The sequence below is a fragment of the Rhincodon typus genome, chromosome 31, assembly GCF_021869965.1.
Source record: "Rhincodon typus isolate 14 chromosome 31, sRhiTyp1.1, whole genome shotgun sequence".
Lineage (NCBI taxonomy): Eukaryota > Metazoa > Chordata > Chondrichthyes > Orectolobiformes > Rhincodontidae > Rhincodon > Rhincodon typus.
The window spans coordinates 7472975-7492460 of NC_063362.1; the positions used below are offsets into that span (position 1 = coordinate 7472975).

Genomic DNA, 19486 nt, shown 5'->3' on the forward strand with positions numbered 1-19486 from the left:
CCTGTGACTCTCTGACAGTGTCTGACTGTGATGCTGTTAGCCTGTGATTCTCTGACAGTGTCTGACTGTGCTGCTGTTAGTCTGTGACTCTCTGACAGTGTCTGACTGTGATGCTGTTAGTCTGTGACAGTGTCTGACTGTGATGCTGTTAGCCTGTGACTCTCTGACAGTGTCTGACTGTGATGCTGTTAGCCTGTGACTCTCTGACAGTGTCTGACTGTGCTGCTGTTAGTCTGTGACTCTCTGACAGTGTCTGACTGTGATGCTGTTAGCCTGTGACTCTCTGACAGGGTCTGACTGTGATGCTGTTAGCCTGTGACTCTCTGACAGTGTCTGACTGTGATGCTGTTAGTCTGTGACTCTCTGACAGTGTGTGTCAGTGATGCTGTTAGTCTGTGACTCTGACAGTGTCTGACTGTGATGCTGTTAGTCTGTGACTCTCTGACAGGGTCTGACTGTGATGCTGTTAGTCTGTGACTCTCTGACAGTGATGCTGTTAGTCTGTGACTCTCTGACAGGGTCTGACTGTGATCCTGTCAGTCTTTCTCCAGCAGCCTCTGGCTCCGGGAGTATCCGCTTCTGGCAGTTTTCAGTGTCTGTTGCTGTGTCTGGCTGGAACAGTCTGGGGGCTGTAGTCGCTCTGGCCGTGCCTGGCTCCGGGAGTATCCGCTTCTGGCAGTTTTCAGTGTCTGGCTGGGGGCTGTTCTTTTTTTTGGTTCTTTAACTGTGTCTGTGTGTGTGTGTGTGTGTGTTTGAGAGAGAGAGTGTGTGAGACTGCGCTCTCTCCAAACAACATTCATGCCAGCGCCATTGTTACAAAAAGGAAAGCTGCCGCACTTCCTCAGAGTCACGTCGTTTTAATATAAACTCGCAATTATCTGCTCGTGTGCCGGAGGAAAGATGAAAGCAGCGGAAGGGAAGTGCATTTCCCGGTACTTTTAAGGTGTCCTATCGTATGGCTGCGGTTTTGGGGAATTGCTGGTAATTAATTAAACATCCATTTAAGGAGCACCGTGTATTTGAGAGAGGTGAACAGAAAAATGTCATACCTTCTCTCTCTCACACACACACAAAGTTTACGCTGCGCAACAGCGCGATCTGAAGGTGATTTTTGATTTTTATTTCATAATTGATTTTCTTTTTAATACAGGAAAAAGTCTGAAAACGCTTATGTCAAAAGGAGTGTTGCAGGTCCACCCTCCAATCTGTGACTGCCCTGGGTGTCGAATTTCGTCTCCTGTGGTAAGATTTGATGTTTTAACTCGCCCCTCGCAACTCCCAGCAACTGAATTTTAAAGTCTCTTCGTGACCTTGTTGTGAAAATATAGGAAGTAGACCTTAAACCAGCTCTGATCCTAGTGAAGTGCTCACATAGGCAGCAGAACTGGTTCAGAATGTTGAACACAAAGTAAACCGTGTGACAGTTTTACACATTATAGCAATCCCAATCCATTTAGAATGGGCCTGGCCGTAGGTAATGAGTATCTGTACGTACACCTATTAAATCATAGCGCTGACTTTATTTGGGCAAATATTTCAGTAATGTCAGCGCAGGTCTGCAATCAGACTAACTTTAAACTGCTGTTGATTTTTCCCAAAACACACGGGAGTCCTACAGTCGATGCCTGAACAGCTTAACTTTTTCTGCCCGCCCATTGTGAATGCTGAGTAATTCTTAACCGCCTGTCAATCACACCGGTTATCACTTTTCCTGGATTTGGGGGGTGGGAGATGTCGAGATCGTTTATCAATTCGTCCACCATTCCTGTGGCCTCTTCAGAGAGAGGGAAGTTCCGCAAAGTCACAAAACTTAGGCTTTTCTTTTAATCTCCCTGTAGATGTTCAGACTGAATGCCTGATTGAATTCAGATGAGTTAAAAGAACAAGACAGGAACCATTTTAAATAAAACACAGTTCCTACAGGAAAGCACCTATTTTAAATTATCAGAATATTACTTCCCGGTTGATATAAACTAACTAAAATGGTCATATTTTCCCCTAAGCTACCTACTCACAGGTTGTACGCATACTTGACACGCTAGTTGTTCAAGAGACATTCAAGACTATAGTTTCTCTTTATTTTAATCAGTTGCCTGTTTCTGAAAGTCTGCCTCTGATAAGTTAAAATGGTTCAATATTTTCTGTGGTGATGACCCACAACGCCAACATTTTAATATTTGCTGGGTTTTGGTCAGCATTTATCTGTGTAATGATATAATATTGGGCCATCTCAAGTGGTTTCTATTAAGGATGGTGCACTGCTCATTGTTCAGACTTCTGGATAAATAATACTTATGCTGAGAGAGTGGGAGGTGAACACATTCCCCAGCCAAGACATTGGTTCATATGAAGAATTAAAATCTCGGAGGCCAATGTCGGTGGTTGGAATATTTTAATAAGAAAAAGTTGTTTTGAGAGACAGTTTCCTAATTATGAGTCTGGAAAAGCTGGGAACACCTGCTCACTCATCCAAATAGGTTTCCCAAATGTAAGTGACATTGGAATTTATTTCCATTTGGCAGATTGGAAAAGTGAATTACTAAGGATGTTCATTCTTTAACAATTGGGCAGTGTGTAACAGTGTGTAGATATGGTGTTAGATTTCCCTTGTGGAAATGAGAATGTCCTCTTGTTGCAGGAATATGTAAAATACATGCATGCACAGTTAAAAGCACACAATATTGTTCTTACAGGGTCATTGAGTATTTCACTGCAGGAGATTCAACTGTGAGCTCTGGATAATGTTATTGCTTGTTTACTGTCTGCTAGTTGGGGGCTGATGGTTAGTCATGGCTCAGTCCACTTGAACTTTTTTGGACTTTAATATTTCCAATGTTACTACTGCAATAAATGTTCAAAATGCACTTGAGGTCATTTGGTACCAATCTGAAAGTTCCAGTGTTTAAACACCCAGATTTTCTTTGGAGAGAAAATACGCGTAATGAGAAAATGCAAAAAAAAGCCTCCTCTTATTGTTTATGAAAAGTCTGTTAAATGTCTTTTTATGTGTTTCATGATACCAATTAGAATAGCAAGATGTGACTTTTTAAAAATTGAGTTGGCATTTCTAGAAGTATTTTTGCACATAATGGAGATAGCATCAATATTTTATCTTTGTGTTTACTGGTTTTAACATGCAGTCTAGATGGCGCATTCACTGCTAAACCTTGTTACCAGACATCATCAGCTAACGTGGTTCTACTACGCTGGTGTCTAATGTTGAGTATGCAGCTTAATATTCTATTGACCAGTTTGATATGAAAAGGACTTTAAAGCATTCATGCTGTGACCACATCTCATTGAAATGTCTGTTTTCTTTCTGGTAGTCTGTAAAAGCATTGAACTTTGTACTCATAGAGTCATAGAGCCATACAGCACGGAAGGAGACCCTTTGGTCCAACCAGTCCATGCCGACCGTAATCCCAAACTAAACTAGTCCCACCTGCCTATGCTTGGTCCATATTTCTCCAAACATTTCTTATTCATGTTCTCATCCAAATATCTTTTAAATGTTGTAACTGTACCCCTATCCACCACTTCCTCTGGAAGTTCATCCCACATTCAAACCACACTGTCTCAAAAATGGCCGCTCATGTATTTTACGCCCCCTAGTTTTGAAATCCCACACCTTAGGGAAAAGACACTTGTCATTCACCTTATCTACACCCCTCATGATTTTATAAACCTCGATAAGGTCACCCCTCAACCTCTGATGCTCCAGTGGAAAAACTACCAGCCTATCCAGCCTTTCCTTATAACTCAAACCCTCCATTCCCGGCAACATCCTGGTAAATCTCTTCTGAAACCTGTCCAGCTTAATAATATCCTTCCTATAACAGGGCAGCCAGAACTGGACACTGTACTCCAGAACAGGCCTCACCAACATCCTGTGCAACCGCAACATAACATCCCAACTCTTATACTTATAAGCTCTGAGCAATGAAGGCAAACATGCTAAATACCTTTAACCACCATGTCTACCTATGATGCAAATTTCAAAGAGTTATGTGTCTGAACCCTTAGGTCTGTCTGTTCTACAATACTACTCAAGACCCTATATTTAATTGTATAAGTCCTACCCTGGTTTGTTTAACCAATTGATACTCTGGAGTGAGATATTATAATGTAGTGACTTCATTAACATTACAGTTTCTGGCTTGAAGACCTTCTTTATTTTTTCCATTTTTTTTCTCTGTTCTCTGATGTATCCCCTTTTCCGTGTTCTTTTTTTTGTTAGATGGTTAGTGCCCCTCCAACTATCACGTTTTGTTCCATCAGTGGTGCCAGCAGGTCTTTCTGTGACTAGAACTGTAACTATAAATAAAGATACTAATTTGTCTAGCACTGACCACAGGGTGGCTGGAGTTAGCAAGAAAGTTCTTGTACAGAATTTGAATATTTGACTTTTTTTAAACCAGTAGCTGCAGTCTGTTTCTAAATACTAAGTGAACATTGTGAATTGGAATTTCTAGTAGGAAAGTGTTCCAGTAAAATTATTTTACAGACTGAAACACAATTATGACATAGGAACATGAATGGTCAAATCAATACTGTGTGGAGCTGGAGGAATACAGCAGGTCAGGCAGCATCAGAGGAACAGGAAAGTCAATGTTTCGGGTTTATGCCCTTCGTCAGGAGTCAGCTCTTTAATACTGCTCCCCTATCCAATTAGATCATAGCTGATCTATAATTTAACTCCAATTACCCACCATAGCGCTTTACCCCTTGGTATCATTATCTAATAGAAGAAACACCAAAAATGCTGTCATAAATCAACATTGTAGAACATGAGAAGGTGAGACTGCATGGATGGGGAAAAAACTATGCAACCAACTCATTTTTTTTTCTATTATCCAGAAACATTTCAGAACTCAGCATGACTATATAATTTTCCTTCTCCTATCCTGAATACCTAAACTCTTAATGGAAGAGAGGAAAGATCTGTCTACAATGTTGATTGCTGGATTTGAAAAGTAATAGATAGTTTTATTGTTTTTCATCCAGATATATTTTTACAGTGCTATAAAACCATCTAACATGCTCTGTCAGTTTGTTGTGATAAATCTTTATCTTACAGTGCAGATCTTTTGAATATGCCTTAAGAGGATGAGGGTTTCGTATCTTTCAATTATGGACAATTGTGAGGTCCTGTTTCTGTCAACCATTTTAATGGTGACTTACTAAATTTCTTCTAGAATGGTTTTAAACATTGTGATAGTACATTGCATATCTAGGAAGCCAATGAATATCAAAAATTTGCAACTATCCAGGCTCTTTTTAGCACAACTGATGGAAGGGTCATATTAGTGCTATTTTGCAAAGGAATAATCTGCTCACTGATGCTCATTAGTTCCGACAGGGTCCTAACCTTGTTACATGGCCAAAAAAAACGATCGCTAGAGGTGAGGGTGACTATCTTTGACATCAAGGCAGCATTTGACTGAATATAATGTCAAAAAGCCCTAGCAAAACTAGAGAGAATGGGGATTGGGGGAAAATTCTCTGCTGGGTGGAGTCATACCTTGCACAAAAAAAATGACTGATTTTTGGAGATCAATCATCTCAGTTCAAGAACATCAGCACAGGAGATCCTCAATTTGTGTCCTAGGCCCAACCATCTACAGCTGCTTCAAGAATCACCTTCCCTACATCAAACGGTCAGAACTGGGGATGTTTGCTGATGATTGCACAATGTTCACTATGATTCATGGTCCTCAGATACTGAAATAGTCCATATACATTTGCAAGGAGAATATCCAGTCTTGGATTGATAAGTGAAAGTTACATTTGTGCCACGCAAGTAATGTCCATCTCCAATAATTACAATCAAACTTTGCCCTTTGATAATCAATTACATTTTTATCACTGAATTCCCCATTACATTCCAGGGGTTACAATTGACCAAAAACTGAACTGGAGCTGCCATATAAATACCACGGCTCCAAAAACAATTTAGCGGTGAGGAATTCTTCAGTAAGTAACTCACCTTCTGTTTCCTCAAAGCCTATCCACCATCTAAAAGTCAGGAGTGTGGTGTAATACTCTCTTCTTTCCTGGATGAGTGCAGCTTCAACACTTCAGAATCTTGGCACCATCCAGAAAAAGCACCTCACTTGCATGGCACCACCTTCGCATTCATTTCCTTCACCACCAATGAACAGTCCTATCAATGTGTACCATCTACAAGATGCATTGCTGAAATTCATCAAGGCTACATTGACAGCACAATTCAAAACCCACAAATTCTACCACCTAGAACTGCAAGGGAAAACCATCCCTGCAAGCTCTCCTCGAAGCCACACACCATCCGAACTTGGAACTTTATCACTGTTACTTCACTGTCAATAGGACAAAATCCTGAAACATGCTAAAGCATTGTGGGTATCTGTGCACCCTAAGGACTTCAGGGGTTCAAGAAACATGCTCACCCTGCACATTCTCCAAGGCAATTAAGAATGGGCAATAAATATTGGCCTAACTATTGGCATCCACATCCCATGAGTGAAGAGAGAAAAGTTTTGGAGATGGGGAAACAGATGGAATAAAAGGTAATTGCATCCAAAGGCATGTTATTTTACACAAGTTGTGGATTTTCAAAAATCTGCTTAATTTTGTAAAGGTTTGAAGATTAGTTGAATATGTTGCATATGAACTTCAATGCTATATCTTCTAATAATCTTGGAAAATCACAGTCATTTTACTGCCCAAATCCTAAGAGGCAAAAAGTGATGACTGTTACAATCCATTGGGCTCATCTTAATGATACATCACACTCCACAGAAAGGTCAGTAGGTGGTTTTGCAGATATAAATTTATAGATTTCAACTCATTCAAATACAAGGCACTACTTTAGTACAAATGTTCATCAGGCCATTACTGGTATGCATATGAATGTATCTGGTGCATCAGAAATGTGGTTGCCAAAATATTGAATTGTGGCAGGTCAACAGTTTATTGCATTCCACTTGAAGTGGCCAGAATTTCCCAGCTAGCCATGGCAAGATGTTGCCAGGAAGTTTGAGTGAGTTACAAGCAAAGCAGTCTCTGGAAATGAGTAATCAATTAGGTTAAAAAGAAAACTATTGTTTTTCTTTCCCATCATTGGGTTATTGTATTCATGAACTTAAAAACCTTAAAAGGTGTTGATGAGTCTAATTGGAGAACCATTATAGTTTTAAAACAAATCAAAGAAAATGCCAAATGTACTTTTTTTAAAAAAAAAGCTGGAATTGGATTACATTTGTGAGTTACATTTACATTTGTGAGGAGGACATAATGGAGGTGACAGCATAATGTATTGTCCAGTGTTTTTCTGATACTTGCAGTTCTTGATGGGCCCCACCAGACAGATCAATGAGGTTTTTAAAGAAGACAAAGTTAATAATTGAACTTTTAATGTGTGTTTTTTTCATATTCACCATCCCTGCATATTATCTATGAACATGTGAGCAATTTCAAACCAAATTGCCACTTGGTCCATGCTGGGCCCCACAGATGACAAGTCCATGTTTATGACAGCAACAAGCAATAGTAATGAGAATACAGTATTGCCTTAGAGTAAAACAAATGCAGGAAAGGATGCCTAATAGCTGTAGGCTGTGCCATCAAAAGCTCTAATTAAGGTATACTGAATAGTTTTGTGGAGTTTAAAAAGGTGAGTGGACTAATTTCCTAAGCTTATATCCTACAATTCCCAAAATAAGTTGTTCATCTCTGTAATGCTTCTATGAATTGGCTTTTTTGTATAATTTGCATTTATTTTGTGCAGGTTGCACCAAAAATGCTTTGGTGTAAAGAGTAAATTTTCAGAAATAGAAGATGTAGTAGGTCTTATTGTTTTCTGTGCAGGTATTGACTTAATATTTCTCTCCAGTTTGAAGAATACACATGTAACTTTGTTTAAATAAGCAATCAATTTAAACATATAGCTAGTTTTCAATTAAGAGGACCCACCTCTTCAATCAGATGTAAATAAAATTCAGCTTTCTGCGCACTATAATCTGGCGATCCAGTCAACTGGAACCAAATATCATTACGATCAATGTTCAAATCAAAATCTTAATAGTGAATGTTGCTGCCAGGGGATACTTTCCATTTGTTAGACTTGTTATGGTTCAGACTTATTCCCTAACACTAATTGCTGGAAACGTAAGTTGAAATGAATCTCCATAAATCAGCTGCATCTTCTATGAACCAATCCTGCAACTAGATAGGGGAGGCAATGGCCTACTGGTATTATCGCTGGACTGTTTATCCAGAGACCCAGGTAATGTTCTGGGGACCTGGGTTCGAATCCTGCCATGGCAGATGGTGGAATTTGAATTCAATAAATATCTGGAATTAAGAATCTAATGATGACTATGAATCCATTGCTGATTATGAGGAAAAACCCATCTGGTTCACTAATGCCCTTTAGGGAAGGAAACTGCCATACTTACCTGGTCTGGCCTACATATGACTCCAGACCCACAGCAATGTGGTTGATTCTTAACTGCCCTCTGGGCAATAAATGCTGCCTAGCCAGTGACACCCTCATCCAATGAATAAAGAAAAAAAAATTATGAATGGGATAACATGCCACAGGATTGGCAATTACAAGTTAATAATGATTCAAAGCATGGGAAATTGTGTGCAACGCCCAGAATAGGGTCACATTTTCTCTCAAGGACGGTAAACACTTCATTTGAGTGATGATTGTGTTCAGGCCACAGTTAACAACTAGAATCTGGAATTATCACCTCCAAAAAGATACTAAAGGTGAGAACATTTACGACTGAGAGCAGTAGATTTTTGGTAGATGAGTGTATGAAAGGATAGGGTTCTAAAATGGGTCAACGGAAGTTGAGATTAGTATCTATGATCGAGGGAGCAGGATTGAGGGACAGAATGGCCTGCTCTTCCCCTTTTTCACTTCATGGTTTAGCCATACCAGATTGTAGAATTTTTTTTCAAATTTCCTTTTTAATATGCAATCTTGCATATGTTGACTTTGCAAAGGAATAATGCCCTCACAAAGTTGACAAATAATTTCTGAATACAGCATCCAATAGTCATCCTGCGTTCAATCCAGTCGTGTGAAAAAGGATCTTTTTGGAAGCTTATGAGTGTCCGAGACCAAATTTCCAATGTCTAAATATGCACTTTTCAAAAAGAATTCGCTTTTTGGCATAAAATGGATTCCGCTGTAGTTGTTAGCTCTGTTCAGTGGCTTATAGTCAAGTGGAAGGGAGGCTTGACTGGAAACAACAAATGCTGGAGATCACAGCAGGTCAGGCAGCATCCGTGGAGAGAGAACAAGCTGACCTTTCGAGTCTAGATGTCTCTTCATCAGAGACTTGTTTGTTGAGGTACTACCTGGAAAAGTGCGGGCGGGACAAAAACAGAAATCGGTGCAGAAACTCTGCAGGTCTTCTTGTGGAGAGAAAGCAGAGCCGGGCCTGCTGAGTTCTCCTAGCAATCTCTGCGTTTGTCCAGACCGTCGGCAGTTCTTTGCGTTTTTATGAGGTGTTGGTGGGTCCCACCTGGAGCGATATTGTTGCAACCCCACAACAGACGCCTCTTGGCAAACGCGCGGCGTCTTGAAACTCAAGGCAGGCGAGGGGTTTTGTAGTTGAATTAAGCGTTGATTCAAATAAATGCATCTCCATTCCGGAGAGCGATTGCCCTTTTAAGCCTTGTTGGTGGCGGCTGCGGGTTCCTGGTACTGCAGGGAGACGAGAGGCGAGACGTACTCTGCAGCTGTGAGCTGTAGCTCCTCCGCACAGGAAATCAGTGGCCTATGCCTTTCCAGGGCGCCGCCGTCTGCATGGGACGGCTGGTCAACTCTTGTGGCGCATTCCTTATCGCTAAATCGGCAGTAAACCTCTCCCTCCCTCACACATACACACACACACACACATAGATAAGTCAGACCAGACCCAGAGGTGCAGAGAAAGAAAAGACCTTTGTGAAAGAGAACTTGGAAATGTCCTTTTTGCAAGTTTTCCATTTTTTACTCGCACTGTATCTGCTTCACATTAGGTTTAGCTCTCCGAGCTGACACTCTGGCGGAGTCATTGGGGAAAACAGAAAAAAAAACACCCAAATTCATAAACAAGCTCTTCGTCTGTGAATTTTGTGTCCAACAGGATTTCTGGACAAACTCACTATAACAGAAACCAAAGAAAACAAACCCTTGCAATCCATTTTTGTAGCATCGCAGTCTGTTTTAAAACTAACCAGACTCTGTTTGTGACTGCGCTGTTAGGTACAAAATCAAACCCTCACTCCCAAGTCATGGTAATGTTTAAAGTTTTTTTTTAAATTTTGCAGTTGGCTTCGAATCGACTTTCTGGGCTGACAGAACGGACAGTGTAGCTCCTTGATGTTTTGGAATTTTTTTTTATAAAAAAAAATCCACGCACCGTCGCTCTAGGCTTCGATGTTGACATTGTAATAGCCGGACTCCCGAAAGGAATGCGTTTCGTCTCCGCTGGCATGTGTATATATATATTATTTTAAAAGTTTGGCGGAAATTACTCGTCCTTTTGGCTTATAAATAACGCGCTCCCTGACTTCCAGCTGCTGAGACTTTGCTTAACACATTTGCACAGACCTGGGGGGAAGGGGTACGCCCTCAGCAGCGCAGTAATTGGAATAAACGTGTTCACCATAATTTTTTTTTAAATGTAGACGCTGTACAGTTTGTCGATCAGTTTTATAATTCCAACATTCAGTCAGCAGCGATGGGGCGGGGAACTCCTTCGGGGCCTTTTTTTGTAATTTAAGATGATAGGAATGTTATTCGAGCGTGAATGATAAAATAAACTGTCCAAATTGGTGTGAACGTTTTAGAGTAACATTGAAAGGGCCATTTCTCCTGCTAGGTTCATTTGAACTATTGTATTTATTAAAATTGTATAACAATCCACAATGGACTAATTTAACCAATCAAAAATCATAAAAGCATATGATCTATTACTAAAATGACCCTGTCCAAAATTATATTTACATAGAAAAAATAGGAACTGGTGTAGGGCTGTTTGGCCTTTCAAGCCTGCTCCCTCATTTATTATGATCTTACCTGACCAAACAACTCAATGAAAGCCAAAAAACCCCCACGGATGCCTGTAAATCAGAGACAAAAGTAGAAATTGCTGGAAAAGCTCCAGTCTGGCAGCATCTGTGGGGAGAAATCAGAGTTAATGTTTTGGGTTGAGTGACCCTTCCTCGGAACTGCAACTCAATAGTCTATTCCCACCGCCCAACCCCATCTCCTTTGATCCCTTTAGCCTGAAATGCTAACTCCTTTTTCAAATCATGATGTGGAGGTGCTGCTGCTGGACTGGAATGGACGAGGTCAAAAATCACACGACAACAGGTTATAGTCCAGGAGGAGTGAGGCTTCAAAAGCTTGTGTTTTCAGATAAACCTGTTGTACTATAACCTGGTGTTGCGTGATTTCTGATCATAAAATCATACAATGCTTTGGCTTCAACCATTTTCTGTGACAGAAAATTCCACAGGCTAACTCCCGTCAGGGGAAGAAATTTCTCCTCCTCTCAGTCCTAAATGGCCTACCCTCTATCCTCAGATTAGACTTAGCTATAGATTTAATCAGATGTTATCCAAAATAGAAGTCACTTGATCACTAATTCATTATTCTCTAACTCAAACAAGTTGGCACCAACTCTTTCTACAGCCACATGACCACAGTTTGCATACTCCTGATCAGAGAGGAAAGCTCCATTTGAGAATTTTTATTAAAACAATCCCACTGCAATATGTAATGTTCCCCTTTAAGATACATTTTAAATATAAGAGGTTCTGCTACCAATGTGATTTATAGCAATCAGACTGGGTAGGCTGTAATCATCATAGGATGCTGCGATAGAGTGGTACTCTGGTCTCTGGGAGTCTGTGTTGCTTAGCAACTGGAGAAAGTGCTTAGGAGCGGAGAAAAGCTGTCAATCCTCACTTCAGTGTGCTTCAGAACTAATGAGCTCTCCTTATTAGGGATTAGTTGATCTCAATGATATAATCATCTTGAAATGAATAATTTTAGGGGTTGATGTGGGGTGCTGAAGGAAAGCAGAACTTGTGCCAAAGCAGGTATTCCCAGTGTCTTTGGAGAATTGATGAATCAATCACTGGAATGTGTTCAGCAGTTACCAATATTTGGGTCCCCAAGGAAATGATCTAAAAGACGTTGTATGCCAATATGATAGACAGGGTATTTCTGTCAGCTAGTTTAAAGGTTTGGGCCTGCAGACTATCTTGTGTGATTTGCCTTAAAATGAGGAAAGAGAACCCAACAGTTAAACTACAAGAGGCAGTTTTGCCTCTTGATCCAGAACAACCTTGGATCGTGCATTATACTCTGGAAGGGAAGATTATTTTATGTAGACTTCAAAGAGGGGTTCTTGTTTCCTTCGCCAAACCCAATTCTAAAAATGGCAAAGATATTAAAGGAAGGATACAATGCTCCTTTGTTTATTGAGAGAGATCTCATTTAAGAAAGATCAAACATCCTTGCGTGATATATGTTCCTTCAATCATTATTCCCAAAGCTTCAAAAAATTGGAAACATTTTAACTCCAAGTAAGCAAATTACTTTTTTTCAAGTACATTGCCATTTCAGTTTGAGACTTGAAGTTTTTCACAAACTTTGGAAAGGAACTTGATAAAAAAAATTCTCGAAGGCTGAAACACAGGAGAGATGAACCAAAGAATAAGAGGTCTCAACGAAACCATGTGCTGTGATTCCCTTCTGAGATATTGGGCTGAATAAATAAACAATGTAGATTTTTTTTTGGGTTGGCGACCAGAGACAATTTAAAAAGATCTAATATGAAAACTCTCTGTGACTGTTATAATGGATTAAAAACCCCTTTAATTGGGGAAGCACTTTACAAAATTGCATTTTAATTTCAGTAATTGTACTTGTATTGTCTGTTGCTGGGGTTAAATAATGTAGAAGTTCCAAATGTTTAAATTTACACACAATTTAAAGAAGTGTAGAAATAAATGACAAAATCCAATCCAGTCCCTTCAATGGTAATGCTCTTGGTTAAGCCGTGCTGGTTCCCAAAATATGTTTTTGAAGCAACGTTGAACAAACTGTTAGTTAGGAAGCAGTTTCTCCATACTGGGCTAGAGTGTCAGTGCAGATCTGGATGGTCTTTGAACCTGTAACTTTCGTAAGTGAGAGTATTATGAATTGAGTCAAACTGACCATTAAAATATTACAAATGTATATTACATTAACAAGTGCATGATGCTGAAATTGAAACAAATTGATTTAAAATGGAATTTACTTTAAAAACTAAACAGATGCTGATCTTATTCCCAGTTAGAATGATAAGGAGTCCTATAAAATACAATAATCTGAGAAGGAAAGTGGTGCACTAACTAAGTTGCACTCTGGTTCTGCCCCAGTTATCAGGGTTGGATATAACTGTCTTGGTTAGTGTTCCATATTTTACAGACTAGTTTGGAACTACCTTGCAGATGGCTTTAAAAAAAAGCAATTCATGGCAGCTGTGCAGAAAATGAAAATGGGAATCCTATTTTTAAAGAAACCAGAATTTTATGTTAATTAATTCATTAATAAGAGCTTATATTTGGCACAGGTATGTCCTTTGATAGAGATGGACCGTTAAGTAAATGAATAAAAAGTTTTAGTCACACTGTTCAGTAATTAGATTTATGGTGTGATAGGGTGAGGGTGTAAAGGAGGAATTGAATGGCGCTAGGACTCTGGGAGTCAGTAATGCTGTGCCTGGATTAACCCTCACCCCTGCCAGGGGAAACTAAAGCACTTTCCATTAGAGTGGGGACAGTGTTCACACTGTGTGGACTGAGGTAATAAATGGCAGTACTAAGCATCAGATACCACTGTCGTTTTATACCCCTTCCCAGATAAAAACGTTTGACCATTCCCCTGTTTCACCGCCTGATTGGCATTTTAGTCAACAATCTTTGTGTTGAAAGGGACTGCTCTCACTTTACCTTTTAGGTGCCCAGTTCCTGAGGCTGGGCAGTCTCTCTCACTTCAATGCCTGGCTGTTTCTCTTCCTTTGTGTATGTGTGTGTTCCCAAGGTTTCACCTCTTAGACAAATAAATTCTACCTTCCCGCAACGTTTGTCGTAACGATCGCGGAGGAATGGTCAATATGAGGTAACGATTGAGGGAATGCTTAATGTGTAATGGGAGTCGATTACTTAACTCTTCGCTGCTCACAACTTTCAAATCATATTTTTCTCTTAGAAGCCTTGGGGGTGACTAGCACTTGGAGAAGATAAACGGTGACACATTTATAATCTGGCATTGCGGTCAATATTACTTTTATGGGCTTGAATGTTTTAAGCTGCATTATCCCTTTGAAACCAACCAGCGATTTTCTGTCAATAGTGACTTCTTTTAAAGCAAGTGGTAGGGACAGATCTTTAGTTGGCTGAGATTTAAATCGTAAAACTGACATGAGTGAAAGATTTGATACTCCATCTTTAGCCTACAGTAAAGCAGTTTGGTAGACGTGTGCCTTCTAACTAAAATGTGTCTCGCTACTGAATAATGTGTTCATTTTCCATTGATTAAAGCAGCGCGTAGGTACAACGATTAGTTGTGTTCAGTGCTGTCCTTGCTCTACTCCCTCCTTCTCTACAATTCTGCAACCATGCAGTTAATTGTTTGTCCCTGAAACTGTCTGTCCTCAAAATTACCTGTTGATGAGTTCATCTGCCTTTTGACTGGCTGCAATTCCAACAAACATTAATAGGTGGACTGCTGCAAATGCTTTTTATAAATAGATGATAGTTTCCATCCAACAAAAAGGTTTGCTCATTCCATAAGTAACACTTCCAGCAGGAAAACCATCAAACAAATTGAAAGTCTCAATATTTTGATTTGCAAGGTCAAACTAAATTTAAATAAAACTGATAAAATAGAAGTCTAAAACTCAAACAGTCCTCTGTCCAAGTATAATGTTTTTAATCTGGCCAATATTTATCCTTCTAACAAGCATTACAAAACCAGCATACTTGGTCACTACTATTTTGACTCTGGGCCTTTGCTGCAGGCAAATTGACTTTGCATTTTCAACATTGAATACACTTCATTGGTTGAGGAAGGGGAAAATACTTTGGCGCATCCTGCTGTAGAAATGCAATCTCTTTCTAATCTCCATCAAGGAATTCCTCATTGATTATTTGTACATAACAACCATGCTATGGGACCTTGCTATGAACAGATTGGCTGTTCATTGAAATACAAACATTGCTGCAATGTTTGTATTTCATAGGCTGCAAAGGGTTTTGGGACATCCTAAAGAGATACCAAGAACTGCCAATGCTGGAGTCAGAGATAACACCGTGTGGGGTCGGAGGAACACAGCAGGCCAGGCAGCATCAGAGGAGCAAGAAAGTTGACATTTTGTGTCAGGCCCCTTCTTCAGAAATAGAAGGGTCCAGCCCTGAAACGTCAACTTTCCTGCACCTCTGATGCTGCCTGGCCTGCTGTGTTCCTCCAGCTCCACACAGTGTTGACTTGGGACATCCTAAATTTGTGCTTGATACTATAAAGGAGGTGGTGGCATAATGGTAATATCCTTGGATTAGTAACTGAGAACCCCAGGCTAATGCTGTGAGGACAGGGGTTGGAACCCTGACAGATAGTGAAATTGAATTCAGTATGAATCTGGAATTAAAAGATCATCTCATTGTGACCATGCAACCACTTTCAATTGTCATTCAAAAAAATAATCTGGTTTACTAAAGTTGTTTAGGGAAGCAATCTACTGTTTTTCTCTGGTCTGGCCTTTACGCGACTCCAGACCCACAGCAATGTTGTTGACTTTTTTCAACTGCCCTCCAGGCAATAAGAGGTGAGAAATAAATGCTATCCATTGCCAGTGACATCCACATACCATGAATATATTGTAAAAACTGCTTTAAAATCTGCTATATTTTTAAAAGTTCTTCCAAATATGATTGTTTTCAGAAAGTTAATATTGAAAAGCAGACCACTCAGCCCATTCAGTCCACATTGATCCTCTGAAGGGTATTCTATCCCGACCCACACCCCTACCCTCTCCATGAATCTCCTGTGGTTAATCCACCTAGCCTGTACATCCCTGGACACTATGGGTAATTTAGCATGGCTAATTCACCTAAGCTGCACATCTTTGGACTGTGAGAAGAAATCCGAGCACCCAGAGTGTTCCCGTACAGATCCAGGGAGAACATGCAAACTCCACACAGACAATCACCTGCAGGTCCCTGGCACTGTAAAGCATCAGTGCTAACCACTGAACACCATGCCACCCCAAGGAGAAGAATTGCATAGTTGTAAAATTAAAGTAATAAGCTGAAACTTGTATTATTTGGTGGAAAAGTTGAACATGTATTTTTTGGATAACCATCAAAGGACATGTTACTGATCAGTCTCTCTTTATCTCTACCTTTGCTCTTTATTACATATATTAGAATCTAGCTATTTGACTCAGCTTTTGGTTGCCTGTCCAAAGATCTCTTTGGCTCAGTTTCAAATTTTGTTTGATATCATTCCAATGAAGCTCCTTGGGATCTTTCACTGTGTTAAAAGTACCATATAAATGCGAGTTGTTGAAATGATTTCCTTGAAGATTTTAGCAAAGCATGAGGTTGCGAAAAAAATTAAGTTGGGAGCACTGGTGAATACATGGGCTATCATGCTATGTGAGCAGTGGCCTACTTGCTAATACTACTGCCTCTAAGCCACAAAGTCCCAAGTTCAAGTCCCAATCTAGAGTTTAGTTGCATAAAACCCAAAGCTGAGAATTATGTTACTGAGGGAGTACCGTACTGTTGGAGATGCCTTCTTTCGGATGCGATATTGAACCCATGGTATTATTTTGAAGATGAGCAGGGAAGTTCTCTAGTGTCTTGGCCAATACCTATAGCTCAGTCAAACTCTCTCAAAAAGAAACAGAATATGCTGGTCATTATGGTGCTGTTAACTACATTCATAATGAAAAAAAAAGTGTTGACAGAACAAAGCTGTTAGTTTGAGATTCTGGAACAGAGTATTCACTTTTTTTTAATTTATAAAGGAATGCCATTGCCATTGTGATGTAAAATTACTAAGGTCAACAGATTTTGGGTCGTCCTTCTGAATTTTATTTGAATCCATTGGCATCACTTTCTGCAAAAAGTGTTTTTTTTCATTCCAGATACGGTGGATAGATAGATCAAGCAATTTTAACATGGAAAGCATGCTTGTCCCTGCACAGTGTGACTTTTTCCTTGTTCTTCAGCTCCTGATGTGAACTGTGTTAATTCTTTTTTCTTCTATCATCAGTTTTTTGCTCCCAATGTTACTTTGGATGAAAAAAAAACACTTGAAGAATCTGAGTTTGTTCTCAGTTTGGGGCTGCTTGATTATGAATGTGAACTGTGACTTCATGCTTTCTCAAAGTTCAAGATAAATTTAACTCAGGGCTTCAGGCTGTCTGTAAAGTGCAAGATAACCTTTCGAGGTGACCACCAATTATAACTTAATGGCCATATTGTCTTCCATTTGGTTACAATAATATATAGATGCTCAATGAATGTTAAAAAAGAACAGAATTTGGTGAACTGGTGAATTATTATGGAGGCAATCACCATTTTCCCAGCGTTCAAAAAATTGACATCAGACTTGGTGTGTTTGGAGAGCCCTTAATGAATACTATATTCTCTGTTGACATGTAATTATTAGGATCAACCTTAGTTAGATTCATTCTGTGGAGGCAATGTATCTAAATTCTAGACAATTCCTTGTGTTAAAGACAAGAGCTACGTAGAATCACGCTTAAGGCAGACACAAAATTGAAGAAAGCAGATGGAGCTCCAGTAGTGTGCCTGAAAAAAAATTACCAGCAGTGCGCGTATGTGGATATAAAGTTTGAAACCAATACAGTTCATAAGACCGTGTGCATTGGCCATTCCTTTACGGTAACACTTATGATACGGGCTTACCCAGTTCACTCCACTCGTCTTAAATGTACTGAATCATTGTAAAAGAACATTGTTCCAAATATTTGACATCATTTCATAATCATTAATTTGCAGTTTTCATTGAAAAATAGATAGAATTGTGGGAAATAAATCTACACAAAAACCAGCAAGACTTCTATATAATAATTGAATTGATACACTCATTGATATCTGATGGTTGTCATCACTATGTCATTGTTTGCCACGGAATGATCCTTCAATAAGGGAAAATGCCACTAAAGATTCTATAATACCCCACACTCATGACCGACCAACCTGTCAATTACCAATTTTTTTACAAATGATATAATTATTTATTGAGCAACATCAAAGTTTACAATGCTTAATGCTGAAGGTTAAGTTGCATTTAGTGGAAGGCAACTTCCTCTGTCTCCTGCCACTACTCCTGCCTCTCTGTGCACCATTCTGCCATTTTCCAAACTTAAATTTTAGACAATTAAAGAAAATTAAAAATAGATAAAAGTTCGGTTTTACAAAGTATAAATCGCAATTGTGATGGAATCTGTGACTGCAAATCTTGTGGTTTCTAAGACCGCTCCTCAGTGAAAAGGGAAACTGAGAAAGGGAACTGACAGACCCAGTTTCCAACAAAGCCAAACAGAAACCAATACCTCATGGTAGATTGAACCTAGCTGAAAACATACAAATGGATACCGATCAATCAGTAATAGAAGTTAGTGGGTCCACAGGTGCAGTAGAGGCAAGCTGAAGAAGACAGAGGCCAAATCCAAGAACTGAAAATACATTGCTGCTATCTCTATTACTTAAAGATATCATTGATGGATCTACACCATCCAGACTGAGTTGAGGAGGCTCTGCAGATGTGTGCCATAATTGATGAAGACTGTGCCCTTAGAGCTCAGATTGGATGTGTGTTGCTGAAGCTTAGGGATTAATCTTGCTCCTGGAAGGAAACGAGCTGAAATTCTTTGAAGAACTTTGTGATTGAATCTGATGACCTATATGCTGTGTGCATTGCTGACCCAATTTGTAACATCTGTCTTAGTTGGACCTAAAACATAACGTATAATTTATGGCTTCAAATCAACTGCAAGTTGCCTGTTATTTTATCTTTAACTTGTGCTGATTTTACATATTAATGTATAGGAGGTCATCCAATACAGTGTTAAGCTTTTGCTTATTTGACTCATTTTGTAAAACTTTTAAAATGTACACCTATGTGGCTTCATTCTTCTAGCTTGGGATTTTGGATTTCTCTTTAAAGAAACACAGTGACTGTTCTGTAATGCAGTCATATCATAACAATAGAAATTGGTTTGTTTTAATACAATACATGAGGAGCCTCACTACATTTTGCCATCACAGGTTATATTTACAATGTAGCTCTCCATTCCATGCCAGACATTCCCTGCTAAAAACCTAAGTATTCCAGGGAGGAAGGGCCAAAAGACATTTCCTCACTTAAGCTTTCATGACAACATCGCCCAGCTTCATTGCATCCCTTAGCATG

The 19486-nt window shown here is 39.5% G+C and overlaps 1 protein-coding gene across 8 annotated transcripts in view; it reads left to right on the forward strand.

Annotated features, from left to right (window-relative positions):
* The window catches only part of samd11 (sterile alpha motif domain containing 11), a 280049-nt gene that overhangs the window by 2530 nt on the left and 258033 nt on the right, over nt 1-19486 (forward strand). For 7 of the 8 annotated variants that reach the window (XM_048615172.1, XM_048615168.1, XM_048615167.1 and 4 more), the window contains exon 2: nt 1151-1242. In XM_048615172.1, the coding sequence (XP_048471129.1) occupies nt 1151-1242 (92 nt within the window). Of the gene's footprint in view, nt 1-623; nt 982-1150; nt 1243-19486 lie in introns of those variants that run through there. The other variant, XM_048615174.1, reaches the window with a different exon arrangement.